General features: G+C 40.1%; 1 protein-coding gene across 2 annotated transcripts in view; it reads left to right on the forward strand.

The window, feature by feature from the left end:
* The window catches only part of Abca13 (ATP binding cassette subfamily A member 13), a 399,663-nt gene that overhangs the window by 221,969 nt on the left and 151,077 nt on the right, over nt 1-26,617 (forward strand). The window contains exons 43-46 of one of the 2 annotated variants that reach the window (XM_050141226.1): nt 1,148-1,163; nt 15,105-15,331; nt 23,826-23,895; nt 24,785-24,804. In XM_050141226.1, coding sequence (XP_049997183.1) covers nt 1,148-1,163; nt 15,105-15,331; nt 23,826-23,895; nt 24,785-24,804 — 333 coding nt within the window. Of the gene's footprint in view, nt 1-1,147; nt 1,164-15,060; nt 15,332-23,825; nt 23,910-24,784; nt 24,805-26,617 lie in introns of both variants that reach the window. The other variant, XM_050141225.1, reaches the window with a different exon arrangement.

The raw sequence follows: 26,617 nt of genomic DNA on the forward strand, positions 1-26,617 counted from the left end.
GTATCAGCAGTTGGACAGAATCAAGGCTTGGTTTCCACGGATAAGATTGTGGTTCTGATCCAGGCCACTTCCTGTCACATATTAGCAGCAATTCACCAATATACATAGTGCCTGTCTCTGGAGAGATGGAGGGTAGCACCTCTTCTTCAGAAACTTCAGACTTTAGGGACAGATGCCCCCTACCATGGATAAATTGCTAGAATTAAATGTGATGTGATGTTTACCAGCGCGTTCTCCGCAGCATTGTGTGAACGTTGCAGATACCTCTTTTCCTCTCCTCCTCTTGCTGTTATCAGGTATAAGACACATACACTGGTTGTCAAAATTGATGTTTACTTGGCTTATGACTATGGTCTTAATTTACATTTTCCTAATGGTTATGTCAAACATCTCCGTTGTTTATAACATATTATTGAGATATGGTTTTTATTACCCACATTGTACCCATTTAAAATACACAATTTATTTTTTATTCAAGTGCATCCATGACTATACTCTTATCTTAAATTGTGTTGCTTATTAATACTCCAAACAGAAAAGTATGTCACGTATCCATCACTCTGTAGGCATTCCTCTAGCCTTAAGAAACTCGATGCACACATCTTAACTCTCTGGATTAGCCTGTTGTGAACATTTTCTGTGGATGGCTGATGATACGCCGAGTCCTTGTGATCCGTTTCTACAAACACGTTTTCCTTCACTTGCCATTTAGAACCCCATTGCTTTGACATGCCAAATTCTCCTGCCCACTCATCAGTGATGAAAACTTACTTCAGTTGTTTCCATTTTTTTTTTTTTGCATTAGAATATGTGCCTGAACCTAGTGTTTGGTGAGTCGATACCTATCAATAGAATTACTGGATCACGTGCTTAAGGAATTGAGAAAGACTGTTATCTGTCTATTCCTCACATTTTTTGCCAATGACTTGAAGTTTCCAATTCCCCCAGTCCTTACTAATACACTGACTGGTAATGCTGGACATTTCTTCATGTGCTTATTGGCTGTTTAATAAATCTTTGAAGAAATAACTGTTGCAATTAATTGCACTACTATTTGATTTATTCTTTGATAATTTCATGCAAGTAGACAGTGCATCTTGGTCATATTCACCCTGCATTCTTCTTCCCACTCGACTATGTTCCCCAGCACATCCCGACCATATGTCCTCTACAAGTTAAGAAAAAGCTCACTGAGTCAGATTTGTAGGGACCTTATACTTATGGGTATGAGGGAACGCACTGAATATTGGCAACTTAATATTGGCCACATCCCCAAAGTACAATGACTCCCCTTCCTCCAGTAACTATTCCTTGCCCAAATCTCTTTAACTAGATGTGAGATTGTAGGGCTCACTTCCCATCCATACTAGAATATTCATTGATTACTCTTATAATGGCAATGCCACTACTGCACTAACGGACACATCTTCCTTGAGGTCAGTATCGTAGTGTGCAAGGCCCAGTGCTGGGTAAAACTGTTACTACCTTTTCTCCACCCATAACTGCATAGCACCTTCTGGCAATATAATAGTCAGAAAGGAGGATTTTTCAGTTTATTCCAGCTTGATTTCACCATGCCTTGCAAACAAAGAGTTAGCATCAGCAATAGGATTTTATCATCTAGGTACTCTGGACAACCAAACACAATAGCAACAGACCATGCTCTTTGGCAGGGATTCTAGGGCCTTTCTTGACTAGTAACTTGACGAGGGTATCCAGTCTTGGCACTGCTATTTCCATCATTAGATAGCCCAGGTCTGTTGGGGAATAGCATTTCCCATCCATGTAGTAATGCCATTCAAACTGCCCCATTCCTTTTTAATATTATCCTTTTAAATTATCTTACAAATAGTGTGTTTCTATGGGTCTTTTTTCATAATCATAGGGTTCTTTAATCTGCTACTCCTTTCTCAAATAATTTTCAAGTGGTTTCAAGCTATTATTGACTATTATGTATACTCTGATGTATTGATTGGGGTCACCTGTTTATGTTAGTCATGTCTGTTCCGTAGTTTATGTCCATTTGCCTTTAACTTCAATTCTTCTTGATATTACTGGTCTGACAAGGGTGTTTTGGTCAATTACTGAAAGTGGGATACTGACATTTCTGTTACTATAGAGCTGTCTATATTCTCTTTGTTTCTCTAAGTGATTGCTTTATATGCTTAAGGGATCTGATGTTTGGTTCTTATGTGTTTGTAACTGTTACATCCACTATGATTTAATTCTTAGTACAAAAATTTCAATATAATGTCCCTTTTTTCTTTTAACTGTCTTCTTTTCAGTCTTTGGGGTCTGATATGAATATAGTCATCATTATTTTTTTTGTTTACTATTGGCACCAAGTACATGTTTCCATCCTTTCACTGTCTGTCTATATGTTCCTATAAGTCTAAACTGTGTGCTGTCTAGGCAGCATATAGCTGAAGCCTGTCTTTTAATCATGCTGTTATCCTGTGTCTTTAAGTATATGTGCCAATCCATTCATATTTAATATAGTTTCAATACAGATGCTTATTTAGCATTTTGGTTCTTATTTTATGTATCTTAGGACTTTGTAGTCACCTTTCTGGTCATTAATGACTTATCTATATTTATTTTTACAGTAATATCTTTCCATTTACATGTATTTTATGCATTTTAATCTGTTAACCAATAGGAGTATATATAATATAGAATTATAATGTATCTCAAATTAATACTAAGATGATAAGAGGCCCTTGTAAACACTGTTATCAAGAAAACACACAATACAAATGCATCCCATACACACACACACACACATATATTTCACTTGTGGTAACACATCCTTTTATTAATGATAATTATATGTTCCTAACCTGGGGAATAGTGGGGAAGATCTGTGTAAATGTATTGGAAATGAAATGTGTGATAAGAGCTAATGCCACATGATGTGTGAAAAATCGCATCTGAATTTAAAGACGCAGTGTCCAGGAACCAGAAATGCTTTAGTATTAATATGTTATAGAAACACAGTTTCATTATTTAAATTACAAAGTTTTGGACAGAACATAATTTAAACTGTATTTAAGTCTTTCATTGCTAATTAGGAAATGACTTCAAGACACATTAAATCAAATTTGGTTTGAGTTCACCTACATTTGCCAGCTTTTATTGTAGTCAATAAAATCCTTACATACATAAAGCTCAGTAAGACTCAAATTAATGTTGCTCAGTAGGTACAACTTTAGAAGAATGTTAAATCGAGATGCTAGAGAGACTGGCACTACAATCCCATAAATATACTGATTTAGTTCATCTCATAATCCCTGGTATGAGCTAGACTAGAGAAATTCACTTCCTAGAATAATTGTTAGGCAAGGGCCTTCTCTTCTATAGGTGCTCAGATGGGTGACTCATTGTTGACCACTGCTGCAGGCTCCACCTGTCTATGTGAGCCCCTTCCTTCTGCACAAGCTGTATATCATCCAAGGGCCAGCTCCCAAGTAACTCACTGCTCAGAAAGATTGATGCCAGTGAAATAAAATATAAAATATATGCCCTTAAATCATAGGGACCCAGCAGCTCGACCGAAATGGGTTTTGAAGATGGATGTCTGGGTGTCTGGAACTTCACAGTGTTACTGGGTCTACACAGCGGGGTAGAAGTCACTTCTCATTGGCAAAAGGATTTATCATTTTTTAAACCACATGAGCACATTAGGCTTGATTGTGGGGACCTTCCAGGTGCTTGTGCTTTCTCATTTGATCCTCATTGCTAATTTGCAGGCAAACTTAAGTTGGGAATGGTTATCTGACTTTCACAAAACCTCTGTGCTTCTAACACCAAAATTTTCTTTCCAGTCATAGCACCTGCCATGGGTCTTCGGATCATTTTGCTTTCTATGAAATGGTTTGTCCTAGGCCTACTAAACTAAGGTTTATTATGATATCACACACATAATACATATATCCAAATCACCATGTAATGCATCCATTATTAATATATAATACATTATAGAAATGTATGTATGTTTGTATGTATGTTCTAGTTGACTTTTAGGGGAAAACAACAGTGGCCTCATTTCAAAATGATGATCTGCTGTTGGTTAAGCTCAGGTTATTAGGCTGAACCATACACATTAGGTCAGTAGGCCTGGGAGGTGCCCATATTATGACTTTGTAACAAGCTCCCAGGAGGTGCTTTTGGTTCACACACCACACCTTCAGAGATCTTCATGCTCTTTTTGAAACAACAAATTCTGGTTCTAGTCTGTGTCGTTTTCCAACAGTGTGATGCTATTGTGAGCTCAGCTAAATTGCATCACAATTCATATGTCCATGTCCAGTCCTGGTTCTGGATACAAGATGCTGAACACAGTTGATTATAGTTACAACTAAATGAAGTCAAACAGGCAGATGCTCACCCAGTGTAACTGGTACCATGCATGAGATGATCAAGCCAAAATGTGCAAAAAGATGCAAATGGAATTTAATAAAAACAGAGGGCAAAGACACTGGGACAAAATACTATCTACAAGACAAGGAGAGAGGTCTCATAAAACATCAGCCCTGTGGGCATTACCTTGTCTTTTCTGCCTCTAGAACAGACAGTAAATATCTGTGCCTTGCGCTGTCCACTTTGCTATCCGAACCCAAGCTGCCTAATGTACCTAGGCAAGCTCATCTCCTGCATGTGTCTGCTGAGGTCTCTGTTATTCCCCATCATCGTACTGGGAAAGTTTGCTCTACATTCACTGGTGCCCCACGTCACCAGCTTCCTAGGGCAGCACCTGTCCTTTCATGGCAATAGTGACATTTCTTTGTACTCTAAGAGCTTATATTTTAATTTCCCTCTGAACATCATTCCTCCTCAGCTTGCTTTCTTCATCAGGGTTTTTCTATCTAGCTCTATCTCAGCCATTCCTAAATACTCACTTTCCTCTCTTGCCAGCTTTCCCACAGGCCACTGGCTTAGCTTTGGCCACTTCACTCCTGTACCACTGCTGCTCAGAATACTTCTCTGGTCACCACTGCGTAGTTCCATCTCCAAGGTACCCACACCAGTGAATGTCCAAACTTACACTGTCTACCCTTACATTGTTTTCTCCCTTCCTTCATGGTATGGGGGTATACTATCTCTGAAGCCAGCCATTGGGCAAACAAGAATGTCTGAGCTGTTCATGAACTGACTATTTTTTCACTCTCCATGTCCAGTTTTCCCTGGATCCTGATTGGAGCAGTCTTTCATCCACAGTCAGGCTTCCTTTAAATTGTTTGATCTCATTATTCTTGATTAAAGCAACTGGTAACTTTTATCTACTTGGGCTCAAATTCTGCCCATGCACTCCTAAGACAACACATCTCCTGCTCGCTAGACTAGCCAGAAAACTTTTTTAGAAGATCTGTGGTCCTCTCTGACTCTCACAGCATGGTGACAGACTGTATTTATGTCACTACTGCCCATTCAAAAATTGCAACTGTGAAACTGAAGGGCCTGGAACCTTCTCATTTGCTGTTGTGTTCCCAGGACTGTATGCACTGTGGAATGCATTCTTCTTGATTAACTTGCCTTTGAATGAGATGGCAGGGCGTAGGGGGAGGGAATTAGAACCAGATGTGTTATTTGAATAGGTAGGTGCAGGCAGCTGTGACCACATGGCCTTATCTTGTTCACATTAGGATTTCAGAATGCATGATGTCAACCCCACAGATGTGCCATCACTATGGCTACTGTCTTTCAAAATAAAGTTGAGAAATCCCCTGGGTGCTTGTTAGAATAGAATATTCTTCCATGTGACTTTCATAGAATTTGACTCTGGGTGGTTACCTTCCCTCCAGCTTACCCCCTCCTCCTATTTCCCTTTTCTTCCCCTTTAGCTGCCCCCCAACTCTGTTCACTGTTCAGTCTAGGTTGGCCTTAAACTCTCTATCCCCCTGACTGAGTGCTAAGGTTAGAGATGTATGTACCACCACATCTTGTGGCATTGTGTTAACCGTCACCCCCGTCACCTCTGATTTCAGTGGCCTGTGGTCAGTATCATGAATAGCTCTCTAGTGCTCTTTAAGCCTCAAGTTGATGTGAAAGTTCACAAAGCTAATGCTAAGTGAAGCTGGGGCGAACGGCTATCCTTTCTATACAAGGTGTTCACTGCCGTGGCTTTTCTCTTTTCTTCTTTTTTTACTGTTATTTTCGTGGAGCCTCATCCCCTCATTGAGATCTGAGATCACATTTAAATTTTGAGCTCAATGGCTTGTCAGTAGCGTTTTACATAAAATCCCTCTCTTTTTTTTCTCCCAAGATGTAATCCTCTGTATTTCCTTCCTAATTGCTACCGCTTCTATGGATGGAAAGCAATTTTGGCAGTGATTAATTTGAAGGGTCTGCAACCTCTCCTTTGCTTTTTAAGACAATCCTGTTTGCACAGCCTGTCCCAGGAAAGTCTGCTGTAATCTACTGCCTCTTCAAAGAACTGCTCCAAATTCTATGTGTGTCTCTCAAACTTCACCATGGTGTTAAATCCACAGGGCTGTCTTTTCCTTTTTGTCCACGTTTCCTTGAACTTCAAAACTCTCAATCCCTGCACGCAAGGTGGGGTGGGGAGCATTGCTGCTGCCAATTATACATGCCAAAGAAGGTTTGTTTTCCACGTTAGTTAAAACCAGCAGAGAGCTAACAGCAGGGTGCTCTGCAGTAAAGAGGCTGCCAAAATAAAATGGAATTGAAATAGACTTGGGCAGGATAATCGGTGGTGGCAGGTGCCAGGAAGCAAAGACTTCTATCAGGGGCAGTGGGAAGTAGGAAGAGTGTGAAGCTGTAATTCTTGTCACCATGCAGATCAGAGCTGCCATAAAAAGCTCCCGGGGCTGGTGATGAATAGTTCCAATCTTCATTTTCTGAGCTGGAATATCATCTTTGTGTGAAATATGTGACAAGGGTGTGCTTCGCTCATCTTAAGTGTAGCCATTGCCTCAAAGTAATGGCGGGGCATCTTGGATAATTCAGGATGAGAGTAGCCTGGGGCCACCTTTCCTGGCATCTTTCTCTCCACAGGAAGCTGCGATGAACCTGTCCAAAAGGGTTTTATCAATTCTTCTCGAACTTTCACTTCCTCACTGGAACCAAAGTGAGTAGGGCATCATGACCTGGCATCTTGAGCAGTACTTGGGAATGGAAGTATTTCAGATCTTAGAATATTGACATATATATAAAGAGGAGTCACAGAAATGAGATCCCAAGTCTAAACATGAAATTAATTAATGTTTCAGCGCATATGTGCACAACCCAGCAGTAATTTATGTAATGATTTGAATATATTTGTGTGTGAATTTAAATTTCATAGTGTAGGGTTTTCCCACATGTAATGCATACAAGTTGGGGTGTGAGAGAAATATAGGTCTTGGAGTTTTGTACCTTTTTCCATCTTCTCCATAGTTTCTTAAATGTCACCTCTTCCCTAGTAAACAGAAGTGCCAAGGGATGTTGTAAGCAGTTGTGTTTATCTCTTTAGACCATAGTACAAAAGCATGACGTTGCTTTGTTATATACTTAGCTTTTTAAAAATCACACTCAGGGAATTACCTTGAACTTGAAGGCATCTTGTATTGATGTGTTCTTTATCCTCCTCCTCACTCAAGTCCCCAAGACTCTCCACTGTTCTAACCTGAATTCAAAATGCTTATCTTTAACACTTAGATGAAATTCATGTAGGCAAGCCTTGACACATCTTGACACAATGGCCCTTGAATAACCTTGCGCCCTGCTACTTAGAGCACATTGCTCACATGAAAGGCTCAAACAGTCACAGTGTGATATGCTGTGAGTGGACCCAGTGAGCAAGATTGCCAGTGCAGGGAAAGAATCAAGAGGTTAAAGGACTGGAAGAGATACGCAGGTGGTGTTACACTATCTAGGTGAGAGAATAATGAGCCTAGCAGAAAGGGAGCCCTGGCTGGATGGATAAGGATCCTGGATCCTCCTTTGATGACTGTCCGTTTGTTCACTCATTCTTCAGAGTTTGCTATCTTACTGGAGTGCTGAAAGCTGAGAATAAGATAAACTCAGTCACCTCTTTCCAGTTACAAGGACCTTAGTGCCCATGCAGACAGACACACTTGGCCATGATGGGAAAAGCAAGGGGATAAGCATAGAGCTCAGACTGAAGAGAGAATTTAGTAGCAGGGAGGATTTTTTTTTTCTTTCTAGTTATGTTTATTGACTCTCAGTGTGTCTCAGATGCTTCCTCAAAAGGTCCTATTTGTATTAGCAGATTTTTTTTTTTACTTAAGGCACTGATGTGAGAAAGGCAAAGGTGGAGGACAAGAAGCGGGATGCCTGTATATATCTACAGTATACACTGTTTTCTGTGCATGACCAGAATCGGGGCTTGCAACACAGCCACATGGAAACCGTGACTGGCACCTGCAGAAGGCACATAACACCATTTCCCTAACAAACCACACAGGGAGCCCAGGCTTGGCAACCACAAGTGGGGCCATTGTGGGGTGGGGGATCCACCTTTGATGTGTTGTAGGGAAGTCGGGGTCTTCAGCGTTTCTGTGACCACCAGGTTGTAGAACTGCACTTTTGGTCTTGTGAAGGATGAGTTGTTGTCTGTTCAAGGCAGATTTTATCAGAGGGAATTTAGAGGCTTTTAAATGAATAAAAAGTGTGGCTGGCATAAGTGATGACTTTGCTCCATGGTGAGATCCTGATCCAACACTTCCCACACTTGGGCTATTATGACAAGTGTAGTTTCTTTTGTGAAATGGCCGCTGTGCAGCAGCTGGAGGCCAGCGACATGACACAGAGAAAACCGCTAACTTACCTAGTGATCTGGTTTCTGACATTTTAAGAAAAATAGCTTTATAAAAGCAATATGGTAATTAGCACAGATAAGCAGATAAAGTTTCATAAAAGTTTGGTAAGACCATGTTGTGAAATCACCCATTAAATGATTTAGATAAATGCAGTCTCTTCTTAGATCCTCTTTCAAAGAATTAAACATCATCAATAGGTGTTGAAAAATGTAATTTACCAAAGTTGTAGATCAAGGTTGTACATATTACTATATTAATATTTATGAAATAGTTGTATTGGAGACTTATGATGAATTAGTAGCTATGTAAGGGCCACAAAATATTGTGCCTTTTTTTCGTTTTTATTTCCATTCTGTTTTTGGATTCTTATTTGTCCTCTTTTCCTCTATTCTTCCCTAAGAAGAAGACCCTTGGTTTGATTGTTTTAGTTCTCGGGAAAACATAAGTAGTGAATATAAGACAATTTAGTCATGATTTGGGCAACTGTCACACTATTAAAAGTATTTTTAAAGCAGAACAAAGGCTGAAAAGTAGCTAATCTAGGCTTTTGTTTTATAAATTAAGAAACTGAGGGAACAATACCTGCCACCAATGTGCAGAGTTCAGATGAGCTACACTGGAAGTCAGGCATGCTGACAGCTGGTGCTAGGTCATGGACTTCTATGGGACATTTACGGAATTCAAAGCCATCCTAAGGACATCTAGTTATTTTATTAAAGCATATTCCTCAAAGAAACATACATCTGATTGAGGTTCCCCTGAGGCTCACTAGATTCATCACAGTGGGTTGGTGGGTGAGCATCTAGTCACTTTTGCCTTTTCATGTCTAGGATGTGGGAATCCAGGGTCATGCTCGGTTTACAGTAGAGAATAACACTCACAGCTCGCTCAGTAGATTAGTTCAATTCTAGCTGTCACAAGATTTCTTCAGTTTATGGAACAGTATTCCTAGTCTTCTCACCCTTCCGAAACTGTCAGCCAACAGCCCTGGCACTGACTGCCTCTGTGGAGAAGGTGCCCGTGAGCCTGCACTCTGTTGTGCTCTTCTGTTTGTGTATTTGACTCCAAGTCCCTTGAGAACTTTATTTACGTACTTAAATCAAAGTCCTACAGCAGAATACAACGGGAATAAAGACTATATTGTATTTCTCAATTTAATTTATTTCATAGTGTCATCTCTACCAGATTCAGTTAGAACTATATGAAACACTGACTGGCATGAGGTTTTCTGGGGTGCTGAGAACTGAACTGTCGGATTTTCATATTCTGGAAAAGGACTCTACCGCTGAACTACTTTCCTAGACCTGCTGATTAGTTCAAAGCACACAGGAAGTCCAGGTTTGGAAACCACAAGTGGGGTTTGAGACAAAGTCTTTCTCAATGACCTCAAACTAATGATCCTTCTCACTCAGCTTTCAGTGTCCCGGATCATAGGCATTAGCCCCCACATCCAGCTTTTACTATGAAATCTGAAATATCTGTCTCCAGTTGATGTGCTGCAATTAAATAAACAGAGAATTATCTCGTTTATGTCTCATGGAACTGTACTTCACTTCCTGAGCATGTATATCATTTTAAGAAAATGATTATGGGTGATAAGATGAATATTCAGTTTTGAAATAATCCAGAAAATTGTGAAGAAGAAAATGCAAGTAGCCACCGTCTTGACATATAAATTGTAGCTTGCATGTAAGTTAAGAAGGGCTCAGATATTAAAAACCTCTATTTCATCAAGTAGTGTATAGAACACATAATTATTTGTTAAAAGACAACTTTTTACTGAAAGTAACTACACTAAAATTTTAGTTTTTCTTGTTTAGTATTGGTATACTTAATGGATTTCATTTATTCCACATGGGATATTTTATGACATTTCATGTTGAATGAATTTTTTCAAAAGCACAAGTCTTGATGCTTCTTGTCTTGGGTAATGCGTGCTGCTATGGGCCATGCACACTGCTGATGCTGCAGGGTTGCATCCCCTTCCACCCTTTTAATGGAACTCTCTTCCACGTCTCTGTGTAAACATTTTCTTTCAAACCATGATGCAATTCCATTTCTATTGCTTTATTCATTTATAGACATGAAGAAATATCTTCTGTACACTAAGTATTTAGTATATAATGTAATGTACGTTGTTGTACATGTTAAGTGTCCTGATCCAAATCCATACTGCTCTAAAATCTGAACTCTGAGTACTGTGTAGATGGAAGTTTCCGTCCCGCCTGGTCTCCCAGGCATTTAGTCCCAAAGAAGCACACAGAGGCTTATGTTAATTACAAACTGTTTGGCCACTCAGCTCAGGCTTATTAGTTATATCTTACAACTGGATTAATTTATAATTCTGGTCTGTATTTAGCCACGTGGCTTGGTACCTTTTCTCAGTAAGGCATTCTCATCTTGATTCCTCTACATCAGGCTGGGGAGTGACTCTCCTTTCCTTTTCCCAGAATTCTCTTAGTCTTGTTACTCTGCCTGTACTTCCTGCCTGGCTACTGGCCAGTCGATGTTTTATTAAACTAATTACAGTGTACAAGAGCGTTATCCCACAACAGTACCGACCAGAGGTCACAAGTGGAAATTTCTCCACTTGGTCTCATATGGGAGCCCCAGACAGAACCAAGACATACTGAAAGGATCATGTGGAATTATCTTCTGGTGATGCAGATGAGAATAATGTGAAGTGTGAATGGGTTTGGTGTTTGGACTTGGGGGCCCATTCTCATTTTACATAAATCAGTATCCCCAAAACTTAAGAACATCTGAAACCTCAAAGGCTTCTTTCCAGTTTCAAACATTTACAATAAGAGGCACTCCGCCTCCATTGTGACTTGTCAGTTAGTCCCCATGTGTTAGACACTAAGTTGTTTCCAGTTTCCTGCCACTGATTTGTGTAAGGTCTAACAAGTCACCTGACTTCACACACTTGATGGGTTTCCAGGTTTGAATCAACACAGCTCTAGAACTGGGAGTGAGAAAATTCGAGAAGACCTATGTTTCTCTCACATCAGTGGTTTTCCAGATCTGTCCTCTCACCGGGAATGTGCTATCAGACCCTTTCCTTAAACACTCAGTAATGTTAGAGGCTAACATTATTTGCAATCTGTGTCACTTAGATGAGTTGAGGAGCCAAAATTGCTGCTTCCCTTTACAGTAGAGATCAGCTGATTATTTCTAATTTTTCATGAACAGCATAATCAAACGCGTTATGAGTATTTTGTTTTGAGCACTCACTTTTATTAACATGAAAGCATCATACTGGTGACACGTGCATCTTAAGTCTTCCAGAATGCCAGGGTTGTAGGTGATGTGAGCATCAGACATGAAATCCCCAATTTCAGCTCAGCTCTCTACCAGGTGCTAACATTTGAAGAATTATAGTCATCTCATCACTGTTAAAAAAAAAAAGTCTTTGGACATGTTCCATAAGCAGTTTGATGGTCTGAGTAAATGGGGAGTACATAATTGTAGATGTAACTGGAGTCCTTGTATATAATTGCACTCATAAGTCAAACAAGACAATTCGTAACAATTTGATCCAGCATTTTAATTTTGTCTATTAAATTATTCATACGAATGCTTTTATAAGTTTAGCCATGAATATTTGAATGGCGGTTGATTCATAACTATAAAGTATCTTAGCCTCTTATTTTTCTCATTAACATCCAATTAACTTGTATGGAAAGGTAGAGTATTCTCCCTGATAGGAGGCATACCTTTCTTCCACAGACTTCCTGACACTGTCTGATGGACATTCTCTGTAATTGGAAGTCAACACAGTACTGCTTTGATAGTTTCATATATATCCTAATAACCCTCATTATGTAGAGGGAAATTATTTTAAATCTTTCTTTTATAATTGAGGAGATGACATTCAGAGAGATTATGTAGTTTTTCAGAAGTCACACAGTATGAAGGTAGGTAACAGTGGGTTCCCACATAGGTTAGTGAAGACTGAATTTCTCCCACCATACTGGGTCACTCCCAAGGTTTTTTAAGAACTGAGGGCACTGGCAACCTGCACCCTATCTCCCCATATTTCTCCATCTCGACTTCCACACTCATTTCATCACCAGGGAAAACTTCCTGAGCAGACATACTCTTTGCTCCTATACAAACAACGCTTAACATTTTTTCCTTCTGCACACACACACATGAGAAGGTGCTTACTTTGTAAGTATGGGTGGTCAGATATTATATCAAAAGATGCTGCAGAAAGGTCCACTTGTGAGGTGTGGCTATGGTAGAGATGGAAAAGTCACAAGACCTGCCTGGGGCCTTTCAGTACCCTTTGAAACAAAGCAGAACAAGCCACCCAGGACTTCGATCTCCAGTTGGCTCGTGTGTGTAGCTGGCCTAGTCCAACTGTAGGCGCACTGCAAGTATTCTGCAGCATCACCGAAGTGACAGCATCATGCTTAGTTCCCTTTTATAGCACTAATGTCCCTGTATTGGCCGAGGTAAGTGTTTTATGACAGCCGCATGTGGGCCACCATTGACAATGAATTAAATAACACCACAGCCGGACTCAGCAGCAGGGAGGTCAGAATGAGCACATTTATTTGAGACTCAGCTTTCTGAAATAGTGCCAGGATGCTGGCATTTTTAAAGTTTCCAGATAAATCTGATGTTTATCTTCTACTCTTTATAACCTGCCTGAACAGTGTGATGCACAGGTCTAACCAGGGGGTGATGGAGGCATCTTGGGAGCTGGGCAGAGGACTGTCCTAGCCTTCCTTTCTGATCGCTGTTCACTTCCTGCCCTGCCACATGCTACGAGAGTACCCCGTGCCATACTACAGCAGAATGATTTATGTCATGAACCATGGTGATCTGCATCTCCTGCTTTGGCTTTCTGCTTACAAACTCCCTGAACTCTCTCCTTTCTACCCTGTAAGGTTTTCCTATCTGAATCCCAGCACCGTACTTCATTGGACTGCTTTATTTCTTTATGTGTTCATCCCAACCCTTGTTATGTGTTTTTGGACAGAAATCATGTACCCAATACCTGCCATAAACAGGGCCATTGCTGAGTGCCTTAGACAAACAAAGGAGTAATACAGATATGCATCCTCACACCGCTATGCCCCAGCTCCCATCTTAACATCATCGCAAATAATTGAGCTTTCAAAAGTGACTCCTGTTCTATTTTATCGTAGAGCTAATTTGCTGTTCTTTTACAAACCACCTTTTACTCTGGCGCTTGTGAACAGGACAATCAGTTCCTACAACTGTTCTCTGATGTCATTACTTTTACTGCAAAATGCTTTGCTCTCAGTTTGTTTTGCCGGAAAACCGTAGACCTTGGGAAAAGTTGCTCCTGGGGGGTGACTGAGCAAGCTCATCCTTCCCACAGGACCAGGTTGAAGCCTCTGCCCTGGGTTTGCTTCACCTTTGGTCTCTGACAGCTTTGTTTGGGTTACATGTCTGGACTAATATGTCTACCATTCCGGGGTAGGGGTATGGTGGAGATATAACGCCTGCAGACACTCACCATTGAGGGATGCTTATAGTTGACCTGCATGGCACTGGTTCACAGCCAAGACGTCCTCTCAAATTACTATATGATCATGGAGGCTGTCCACAGAGGAAGGATGGAGGGACAGGATTAATAAGGGCATGGAACTTTCGGCATCTGTCCCTAGAGCAGAGGCCAGGATAGAGAACTGCTTTCTTCTCTGCCGGTGAAGGCAGAGAGCGCAAGAACTATGGCTGGCGACGTTAGAAAGAGCAGGTGCCATGGTTCTTTTTGATTGCCAACATGTGCACACAGTCTTCAATGTTCCCAAGAAAGACCCAAATTAAGGGTCGAAGAAAATTGGAGAGATGGAGGGTGGCGAGTGGGTGCTAAAGAGAGATCAGCTCTTCAGCCTGTTTTTCTTACCCAGCTCAGTCAGAGTGATTGGACTCCCAGAACCTCCTGCCCCATTTCTGTCTTTGATGCCCCAGAATTCACCATTCTTCAGGTTTCTTTCAACTTCCAGGCACACTGGAGGAGGTCTTTCCCGCTGCCCCCCATTCAGAGGCGACGTCAGAGGGAGCACAGAAGTCCTTGGTCCCTGTGTTTAGTGTCTGTAGTCATAGTATAGTCTCCAGAACAGGCATCCAGTAAGCCCAGATGTGGTTGTCTGGATAGAGAAGCTCTCCTTTAGTGTGAGGACACCTGAGAGGTGGCCCAGGGTCCCTGCAGGTTAAATGGGAATTCATCAGAACCAGGTAGGAGCAAGGAGCCCCATACATCTGCATTCTGCTCACCCTGTCCATCTTTCCTCCCCTACAGGTGCCTCTCCTGTGAGGACTCCACCTGTATGGGCCCTGTCTGAGCCCATCGGGGGTTTCCAGCTGCTTCTGGGACAGGCGGTGGCACTCCTGAGGAAGCGGCTACTGCACACCCTACGAGCCTGGAAAAGCACCACCTCAGACCTGCTACTGCCGGTGCTCTTCGTGGCCTTGGCCATGGGCTTATTCATGGTGCAGCCTCTGGCTATCACGTACCCGCCTCTCAAACTGACGCCTGGGCATTATGGGACTGCAGAAACATACTTTTTCAGGTAAGAGACCCCTTGCTGTGTTTTGGAAGCAACTTTATGGCTGTGTGGGTGTAGAATCCTGAGCTGATGATGCCATACAGCAATGACATAAATTTCTTCTGTTTTTCTAACAGCAGATAAAAATTCTCATATAAGGAGTTTGGGGGATAACTCACAGGCTGAGGATTTGCCCTGCCTGGCCGAGTCCCTGGCTTTGGTCCCTAGCCCCTCTCCCTCTAATATCAATACTTATATTATTCCAGAGGTCAGAATACACAAAAATTACCTAAGAGGTTCTTTTGAGGGCTGACTTACAGTAGCTGATGGACAGGCCTGGACCAATTACTGATTGGCACCTCACAGCAGCCAAGCAACCCCCATGAAAGAGGACATGAGGCAAAGGGGCTGACACACCCCAGCAGCCTGACCCTTAGAAAGAAACAGAGGGTCAGGTATATTCCCAATAGTTTAGCATTTTAGGAAAGTATGTATGTTGTATACTACACAAAGCCCTCCACAGTTCTTTTCACAACAAGGGCTCCCAATTGCACATCCCTCCCAGCTAGACACTGGATTGCCCAAGCTGAATGGGATCAGAATGATTAGCATTTTCAGGTCTGCCAGGCAGAAAATTCCTGGTAAAACACTGGGAGGAATTTGTTAATCTATACAGAATTTTCTCAGGGTACCTAGTTTGCAGTTGAGACAGAAGGACAGAAAATTGTGCATCCTCTTTACCTCAGCTTGTCTGTTTTCTCTTCAGAGTCATCTTTAACTCCCTCGTCACACTCCATTTTCTACAGGGTTAATCAAGGCCCAGGGGTCACCTCTCATGGGGGAGCCCACATGAACTGATGGCCTTCCACTGGGACCCCCCTCTAAAAGCCTCCACACCTCAACTCTGTCTAAATGCTGCATTTTCTCCACTCCTCCATTGCTCAGCCTCTGAGGTCGGGGCCACACTTTGGCTACAGTGAATGGTTTGCAATAAATATTGATGTGCAAACAGCTCTGTGATATTTTAAGTTGGAGATCTTCAAATAAACCCCAAAGAGATCGAACTGACTGATCCAGTCTTTTATTTTTTCCCATTGAGTTTTCATTTATTCTAAACATAAGTCAGCTTTGTGTTTTACAAATGGTCACTGCAGTTTCTCTGGAAATAGGGCAAATTGGCTTCGTGTGTCTTCTTTTTATTATTTTGCAATAGTTTAATTTTTTTTTATTTTGGAGACCATGATTTCATTTCTCCCTTCTCTTTCCTGCCTCCAAACTCTTCCATATACTGTCCCTGCTCTCTTTCACATCCACGGACTCTTTTGTTTTTACTTCATGCATACATATGTATGTATACACCTATGTATTCCTAAATACAACCTGTTCAGTGCATTTAATGTTACTTGTATGTAGACTTTCAGGGCTGACAGGGACTGGGCAACCAATTGGTATGTTTTTCCCTGGAGAAGGCCACCTTTCTGCTCACAGCTTTCCTCAATTACCTTTAGTTGTTTGTGTAAGATTGAGCACTCATCCTTAATATTTCTGAATAACCTCTAGTCCAAAGTGGATGGACTAGTTTACATTCCTACCAACAGTGTTTAAACCTGGCCAGCATTTGTTGTCATTTTTTTTTTTTTTGATGACTGTCATTCTGACTGTGGTAAAATGGCATCTTGGTAACAATTTGTACCTCTCTGATAGTTAGCAAAATTTAACATTTTTTCATGTCTATTGATCACGTAGATTTTATCTTTAAAGAACGGTCTGCCCATATCCTTAATACGTATATTTATTGGGTTGTTCATTTTCTTGTTTAGTCTTTTAAGTTCTTTATATAGGGTAGCTATCAGTCCTCTATCAAATGAAGAGCCAGGCAGCATTCTTTCCTGTTCTTTAAGCTCCATTTCTTTTTCTGTGCAGAGCCATGAGACCCTGTTGACACTGTTTCCTGAGCTATCAGAGTTCTTTTCAGAAAATTCTTGTCTATGCTTGGGTCTTGAAGACTTTCTTCTTATCTCTCCTTAACAGTTTGAGAGTTTCTGGTCTTACATTAAGATCTTTGGTGAATTTAGAGTAATATTTACTAGGTAAACTAATAGATACACAGTTTTATTCTTCTATATGTGAATACCCAGTTTTTCTAGAACCATTTGTTGAAGAGGCTATGTTTCTTTGAATTTATGTTGAATGTTTTATTGTCATCCTGGCAAAAATCAAATGCTGATACCTTTGTCGAATTTTGTCTTTGTCCTTTACTCTATCCGGTTGTCCTTTATTCTATCATGACTGTTTTTGTTCAATAATGCACTGATTTTGTACCTATGTCTCAGGAATATAACTTGACATCAGGTATGGTGAGAACTCTAAATTTCTGCTTTTACATGGTATTACCTTGGTTGTCTGTGATTTTTTTATGATTCTATATGATTTTCATATTTATTCTTTTTTTCTATTTTTGTGACTGGTATTAGAATTTCAAGGGTGATTGTATTGAATCTGTAGATTTATTTTAATAGGATGACCATTTCTCCAGTATTAATTCTTCACGAGAGTGGAGGTTCCTTCCTTCTAGTATCTTCTTGAATATTTTTCTTTAGTGTTTTACTCTTTTCATTGTAGAGGTCTTTTACTTCCTTGGTTAGTTTTAAATCCAAGTTTTTTTTTTTTGTTATTTTGAGAAATGTAAATGACATTGATTTTATGATTTATTTCTTAGTATGTTTGCTATTGACATATAAGATGCCTACTGATTTTTTATATTAGTTCTGAGTCTGCCTACCACTTGTCAAAAGTATTATGAGCTCTAAGAGTTTCCTGGATGAGTTCTCAGGGTTTTTTATATACCAAATCCTATTATCTGCATAGTAAGGTTACTTTGATTTCTTTTTTTCATAATTTTATTTCTTTATTTACTTCCCTTTCCAGACTACTTTAGCTAAATCTTCAAGTGCTATATTAAATGATAGTAGAGAAAAGAAGCACCCCTTTCATATTCCTAATTTTAGCTGAAATACTTTCAGGGTTTTCTCTGTTTAGTATAATATTCACTGTAGGTTCATTAGCTATAGCCTGTACTCACTGGATTATGGTCAAATTCTCAGTGGTCAGCTCCTTAATGAAAACAGAGTCTTTTGAACCCAGCCAAAAGTCAACAGTTATGGAGAGCTACACTTCAGCATCCTTATCATAATTTTTAAGAGTTCTATTCCATGACTTTCTGACTAAGCTATTACTTTTTTGAGGGGTGATATGGGGATAAGGATTGTCATTTAAGCTTTATATGTATTATTTTCAACTGCGAGTCTGAGGTCACCAATACCATGGCAAAAGTAGATTCCTTGCATTTACTAGCAGCAAGCTCATGGATTATGGACTTGTACATGGTCCCCAGTATCACCAAGTGCCACTGACCTCAGCATGGTCTCTAGTAGTGATAAAGACCATGAACACCATCATAGCTCTCTACAGTAGCACAGAACAAGAACATCAACATGGCCTCAGGTGGCCCAATCAGCTTTACATACAAATATTCATTGCAACAAGTCATTGGAAAGGTTCTGTGTGAGCTCCTGGCTGCTACATACTTCCCTGCCCTCAATATCTATTGTCCTGAGGCTTTCTGGTCTTGACCTTTGTGCTGGTAGGCTACTGCTCTGTACTTAGGGTCTCCCAGCAAGGTGAGTAGCATGGGCTGCAGCCACAGTGACTCCATGTTGTGTACCGGCCAGTGGACCTAGGACCAGCCTTATTCAGTTAGGACATGTTTCCACGGAAGCCCCAGGCCCCTGCACACTACCCTGTCTTCAGTGTTGCTCTCACCACAGCTCACCTGGCATGACTGCTGTACTTGTAGGATGTGGGCAGCTTTTCTGCCCTTTCTGTCTCCCAGCAGGACAAGCAGCACTGGTCACAGTACAGTGACTTGATGCTAGAGGCTGGCTGGCAGAAGCAGGATCAGCCCTATTCAGTATTGACCTGTTTCTGTGGGAGCTCCAGGACAATGCTCAGTACCTGTTGTTGGCCCTGGCAGCCCATGGCTCATTGGGCATTATCTTTGTGCTCACAACCTGCTGAGACACAGCAGTGAAGGGATTTACTGTGTGTGACTCTGTTCTGCCATCTTTCTTTCTCATTTCTTTGATCCAGTCTTTAAAAGCATCATCCCACAAGACTCGGCTTTTTTCTTAGCTGTTTAGAGCTACTGAGGACACTTTCGACTCCTTTTCTGCCCCCATGTTTCCCTTTGGAAACTCCATTTGTCCCTCAGGCTCCTTGGAGCTCCACAACGGGTGCTGGCAACTGTGGTCACCTTTATTTTCTCCCTTTCTGTTTTTTTTTTTTTTTTTTTTTAAGGCAGGCATCTGTAAGTCTAAGCTTTATTTTCAGTTTATTTTAGGTTTTGATATGTTATATTTTCAGTTTCATTCAATGATAGGACTAATTTTCTTCTTGATATCTCTAATGAATTATTAGTTAAATAGTGTGCTGTTTAATTTTATGAATTTGTGTATTTTCTGTGGGTTTCCTATCTGTTGCTGTTGTTTTACCTAGTTGTTTTTGTTTCTTGATTCTATATTTATTAGGCCTTACTTTGTGTTATGCTATATGACCTACTTCAGGGAAAATTCTATATATTGCTTATGGTGCTTATTCTCAGCATTTGCATGAGATATTCTGTAAATGTCTGCTCAGTTGTTTGATCTATGATGCCTCTTAGTTCGTGTTTCTCTATAGATAAGGTGAACCATATGTTGGGTGAGAATTGAATATTAAAGTTGCTGGTATTAATCTGTGTGTCTTTACATCCAGTGTTTGTTTTATGAAATTGTGTGTGTTCATTGCATATTCATTTAGAATTGAAATAACCTTTTGCTGGATTGTTTCTCTAGTCAGCATGAACTTTATGACTAATTTTTATTCTGTCACATATGAACAGTGACCCTTGTTTGCTTTCTTATTCTATGGCCTTAGAATTTCTTTTCCACTTTTATTTTATTTTTACCTTGAGGTCTTTGATGTTGAGTTACATGTTTTGGAGATAGCAAGTAGACGGAGCCTCGTGTTTAACAAAATTCTTGTGGCCTCATGGATGTGTCTGTCTTTTCCTTTACTATGAAAGAGTTCTTCAAGTATCATTTGTAGGACTTCCTTAGTGGCCATGGATTCTTCTAGTTTCTATTTATTATGGAATATATTTTTTAAATCTTCAGTTGTTACAGGTAGTTTTGCTGAATATAGTAATATAAGTTTGTGTATTTTGTCTTTCAGAGTGTTAAACCCACCTGTGATTCTTAATGTGATCTTTTTATTGCGCCCTCAAATCCCATGTTCTGTTTCTACCTTATTATCTGTGTAATTGTCTGAATGTTCCATTTCTTCTACTTTGTCTTCAATCTGTGACAGTATCTCTTCTCCTCAGTCCACTCTGTGAGCCTTTCTGCAGGAATTTCATGGCCGCATCTCGTCTCCTCAGTCCACCCTGGGAGGCTTTCCACAGGAATTTCATTGGACTCATTAAACTTGACATTTCCATTTCATCTTATTTTTTCAATAAGTTTGCTTTTTTCCCCATGAAGTTTACTTTTATATACTTCCATATTGACTTCCTTATCTCATGCTGTGTTCTCCTTGTGTGCTTTTATGTGTTTGTGTCCTATTAGATTTCTTTGAACATACTTATAATCATTCTTTTGGATTCTTTATCTAGGATTTTATCAAACTCACTCTCACTGGACAGCATTACTGTGTGAGATCAATAATGTTTTGAGGAGTGATAATGCTAAAATGCTTTGAATATTCATATACTTAGTTTTTTCTTTGTATCTATACATCTGAGAAAAGGCTGTTGGTAAGCTAAAAGAAATCAACCTTATTCTTTCAGTGGATATGTCTTTAGTGTTCTTGTGGGAATGATTTGTAGTATACCTGATGTATTGTTTCTCTTCCTTGAGCTGAGAATCTATCTCAATTACTCTATCCTCAACCCACATGCTTGTGGCACCAGGATTCGTACCCAGTACTCCCTTGTGTAAAAATACAACAAAAGGAGAAATTATCTCTTCAACTGAACCATTTTACAAAGGAAAGGAACAGCTGTAGTATAGTGTCCAGTAGATATTAGTTCCGGGTGTATGTGGGAAAGAAGAAAAGCAGAGTAAGACAAATGGTTAGTGTGGGGTAATAGAAAACAGGGTGTAAACTACAGTAAGAAAAGTTGGGGAAATGAGGCGACTCAGGATGAAGGTATAACGAGAAGAGAAAGAGGGGAAGGGTTGGACAACCTTAACCATCCCAGCTTTTAGGAATGTAAGGTAGAGGGACTCCTTTCCTGTCAAACCAGAGAAACTTTATCTTTTGGGAAAGCCTATCAAAAGGGATCCAAAAGAAAAAAAAAGGATAAAAAGGAAGAAAGGGAAGGAAGGAAGGAAAGAAAGAAAGGAAGGAAGAAAGAAAGAAAGAAAGAAAGAAAGAAAGAAAGAAGGAAGGAAGGAAAAAAGCCAAACAGGGCAAAATAAAAGGAACAGAAACAGTGAAGAGCACAGGTGGCCCTCTAAATAGATACCAGATATTAAATATATTAAATAAAGGAGAAATGGGAAAGGACGAGACAGGTCTAAGGCCTCAGAGTCAATACAGTTATACTCCTGGCTGCTGGATCTGTTTTTGACTCTTCTGCTTCCCATGGGTGTCAGCTGTACCTGTGTCTTCTTTTACAGGTTGTAGCACAGATGTCACACACACATTGGTGTGCCTGTGTGCGTGTGTGTGTGTGTGTGTGTGTGTGATTGTATTGGTTGAAATGATGGTCACAGCTTTGGATGGTGTTTTACATGGTTCTGTTAGTGAGAGATCCTACACAGGTCAGGTTGTAAATGCTGGTTTCAGCCCTGGGCCTTTTCAGTTTCTGGTACCTGCTTTGACTCTAGCTTCAGTTGGATTTCTACCTTGGTCTGTTTCTCCCCTGCTCTTTAGAAGTATCCTGCTGGCCAGGTTCTAGTGCCGAGTCCTTTGGTTCCCACAGTGTGCTACACAAGGAAGGTCTAGGGTGGCCAAGCAACTGATTTAATATAACATGAGTCTTTTAAAGACTGGAATCTCACAGGGCCAGCAAGATAACTCGGTGGGTAAAGGCACTTGCCACCAAGCTAGATGACTTGAGTTTGGTCTTTAGAACCCGCATCGTGGAAGGAGAGAATCAGTTCCCATAAATTGTTGACTCATGGTTTATGAGACTCCCGAAACAATAAATGTTATAAATTAAATTAAATTTGAAGCTGGCATTTTCCCACTATTCTGGTTGAGTGAAAAGAACGGGGTTTCTACACATCCTCTCCTGCTGACGCTCTTGCTGTGTGCAAGCCTTTTATCCCTCCCTCTTTTCCATCATCTAAAATGTGTGTCATTGGAAGTACAGAGCAGTTTTTCTGACATCTTCTGTCTTAAGCCCTGGCTTGGTCGCCATCAGCTGTTGTCCTCTCTGTCCCTCGGAGGAAAGAATGCCACAAACCAGCTAATCACTGCAAGGTGGACTTTGAACTTCTATCCTGTTCTGCTCTGTAAAAGTAGCCACTTCCCCTTGCTACTGAAACTAGAGATCTTTGTGTAAATGCCATTAACTTTCTCCAGTGTATTCCCTTGACATTCTACCCAACTGTATCTGTATATTATCTGCCTTCATACAAGTCTTCTATATTTTGTAAAATTTCCAATTCTGAACTTTAATCAACTGAAATGTATCCCACTACTGATTATTACAATTTTTAGAAGTTTGACCTATCTTTGCTTCTATATTTCTTCAACTCCAGACATTTCTTACAGATGATATAAAAAACTTACCAGCTTTTTTCTAATGTTTGTTTCTGTATCTTCCCTCAATATGACATGAATGTATTACTGCTGATTTTATCTTTGGCAAGACAGTATAGTATCACTGACCTTGTACTTATCTTAAATTATAAATAGACTTGAAGCCTATGGCCAGCAAACTAAACACCATCATTCAATGTGGGCTTTAAACTCAGGTTCAATTCTTCTTTCTATGGAAGTGTGATTCAAGGACATGTGGAAGACAAAGGATGTAAATATAGATTGCGTTTTTCTATTGCTGTGTAATAGGATGAATATTTGTGCCAAGCTCTAGCTCCAGTGTGGAGAAAATACTTTTATTGATTTTAATAAATTAACATAATACGACATTATATTAGGAAGCCTTTAGAATTTGATTTTAAGCCCGTGAAAATATGTGGAAATGCTTAGAGAATTAATTGGAAATATTTGAAAAATAATTTGCTTTGACTAGAAACACATCCAAATACATAAGTGTGGAGGCAAAAGCTGTTCTTGAAGACATTTCTTGGTTCCATTTTTGCTTGTGGTCTTGATTGCAAAAGCACTGGGAAATTAGCTTTATCTGGTGCTCTGGGAAGTGTTAGCCCAATCTGCTTGACTAGGGTGAGAGGGGTCACTGCTCTCCTTGGGAGTTCCTAATGGTACTTCGTCTCCTCTCTATTAACAGCAGTGAAAACCATGGCATGGACCTCGCCCATGTGCTTCTGCGCAAGTTTGGAGAAAAGGATCCTCTCTGTGCTGATGGTCAGCTGTAAGTATCTGGTACCCTCTGCACAGCAGAGATCCCAACACCCGAATCACAGGAGACTGGAGTGCTGCTTCCCTTCAGGATGGGTTAGTCCATGTTCCAACTTAGGCTACATGGAGTGAAAGTCAGCTTGATAGGTAGTACACCAATGAATGGGTCTTTCTAATGGGTCTCATTGTATGGAATGGCCAGAAATAAACTGCCTAATTATCCCTTTCTAACCTTCATAGACATTTGCTCTGTAAGACTGTAAAAGATAGCAGTGTTCATGTGACATGAGAAACTCATGGCTTAAAGGACTTGTGTAGCAATTAAACATGAATTATGTGTTAACTATTATTTTCTTTGTAGAGAAAGCTTATACATATTAAGGTATTGTTTTTAAAGTTAAAGGTAACACATGCACACATAGAAATTCCGAACATGTGGTGGTTTTCTTTCTGTGTCTGGCTTATTTCATTGTACACAAGTGGTTCTACTAATATTGCTACACGATTTAATTCCTTATGGCTGGATAATATTCCACCGTGTGGACATGCCACACATTTTGTGATTCATTTAGTAGGGTGATACAAATCAGGAACTGCAAACACAACAGCTTTTCTGTAGTAATCAAAATGAAAGAGTAGTCACTGCCCTTACCCACAGCTCTGTCATGACCTTTGTGTCACTGCAGACATGCCATTTAAGCTTAGCAGGTTTGGTTTCCTAGTATAGTAGGAATCTTCATCTAGCTTACCTATTTTGGGTAAATTGAATAATAACAGGCTTCCTGGGAATGTATGTCAAGGTACCTGGCAATGCATACAAGTTAAGATATTAGTTATTATTATTATTATTATTATTTCACTTCTGATTTGGCATCTCAAATATCCCAGGCTGACCTCAAACCTAACATGTAGCTGAGTCTGACTTTGACCTCCCGAGCCTCCTTAGTGCTGGGATCAAAGGTGTGTGCCTCCATTCTTGGAAGGGTGTTACCATGAATGACATTAAAATTCACAGCTTCCAGAGTGCTTTTGCTTCTCCTGGTCTATTTAAATCCCACCCAAACCCTGAGATATATGGGAGACAGCTTCTTCTCTTACATGAAGAAACTGAACTTTAGAAAGTTTATAATTGTCCAAGGCAGTAAGTGGGAAGAGTTCCATCTGCAATTACCCCAACACCTTGAACAATCTCTGCATCCATCTTCCTTATTGCATCCTCTGGATTGTAGTGTTGCTGTTTTACGTTTATGGATAAATGGTCACCTGTCGTTTTTCTTAATTTGCTTATTGAGACTGTCATATAATTACAATATTTATTCCTTCCATTTCCTCCCTTCATGCCCTCCCCTCTGTTCCTCCTTCTTCCCTTTCAAATTTATAGCCTCTGCTTTCATGAATTGTCATTGTGTGTGTGTGTGTGTAATCATTATGTTCTCAGTGTTGTGAGATATTTGTTTATACCTTGTAAAGATATAGCACTGTGATTGGTTTAATAAAAATCTAAATGGTTAATAGCTAGGCAGGAAGGAGGTATAGCAAGGACTCTGGACAGAGAGAGCTGGGGGAGGGGAAAGGTAGAGTCTTCAGCCAGATGCAGAGGAAGCAGGATAGGCAGTACAGAATAAGGGAAAATTAGGCACATAAAAGAATGTAGATTAAAAGGTATGGGTGAATATAAATTGTAAGAACTAGTTAGGAATGAGCCTAAGCTAAGGCTAAGCTTTTATAATTAATAATGAGTCTCCGTGTTGTTTTTTGTGAGCTGGCAGTCCAAAGAAAAATCCTTCTACGTAATCAATCTAAACAGTGTTACTTGTGTGTATGTTTTCAGGGCTGACCATTTGGCATTGGATAACCCACTGATGCATTCTTTCCTGGGAAAGGCTTTCTCCCACTCTCAGCATTCCTTAGTTGTGTGTAGTTTTGGAGTAGGCTTGAGGCTTTGTGGACTTCCCCCTGTCTGCTTTGGTTTGTCATTGTTCAGCTCATGTATGGGTAGACATGGTTGGTGAGACTTAATCAGGTAAAACATATATCTGTGCTTAAAATATGGGACAGTATTTACAAAAGTTCATGTTGCATGTAAGTGATAATCTCAAGCCAATTAGCGGTAGCTAATTAAGGACATCACCTTCTTCATACAGCCTTTCAAGCCCATGAAATTAGAACTATGACTGAGGTTTTGCATTTTTAATTTTTTAAAAATTTATCTATTTATTTATTTAATGTGCATTGGTGTTTTGCCTATATGTATGTCTATGTAAAGGTATCAGATCCCCTGCTACTAGAGTTACAGACAGTTGTGAATGCCATGTGGATGCTAGGAATTGAATCCAGATCTTTTTTTCGAAGAGCAGCCAGTGTTCTTAACCACTGAACCATCCCTCCAACCCCCAATTTTGCATGTTTAAATTCTCAATTTCTATTGTTTGTTTTTTTGGCAATTTCATACATTTACAAAATACACTCTTTTCTCTATTCTCATTCCATACCCCCTTCCCCAACTGACCCTTCTTCTCCATGCCTGTCTCTTTCCAAGATTTGGTGACTTTTGATAGCCAGGGCTATCAGTGTAACCTCTGGATTGGACCTTTATGTAGAAAACTGGTAAGAGTTACCATTAAGTATGTGACTGAACACAATGTGTCCCCTTCCTTCAACTTATTAATAGAAAACAGCTCAACAGTGAGGAGTAGGGCTACCACATTTTCACACCCACTA

The sequence above is a fragment of the Alexandromys fortis genome, unplaced genomic scaffold (genome assembly GCF_014885135.2).
Source record: "Alexandromys fortis isolate MF-2015 unplaced genomic scaffold, M_Fortis_MF-2015_v1.1 scaffold_7, whole genome shotgun sequence".
Classification (NCBI taxonomy): Eukaryota; Metazoa; Chordata; class Mammalia; order Rodentia; family Cricetidae; genus Alexandromys; species Alexandromys fortis.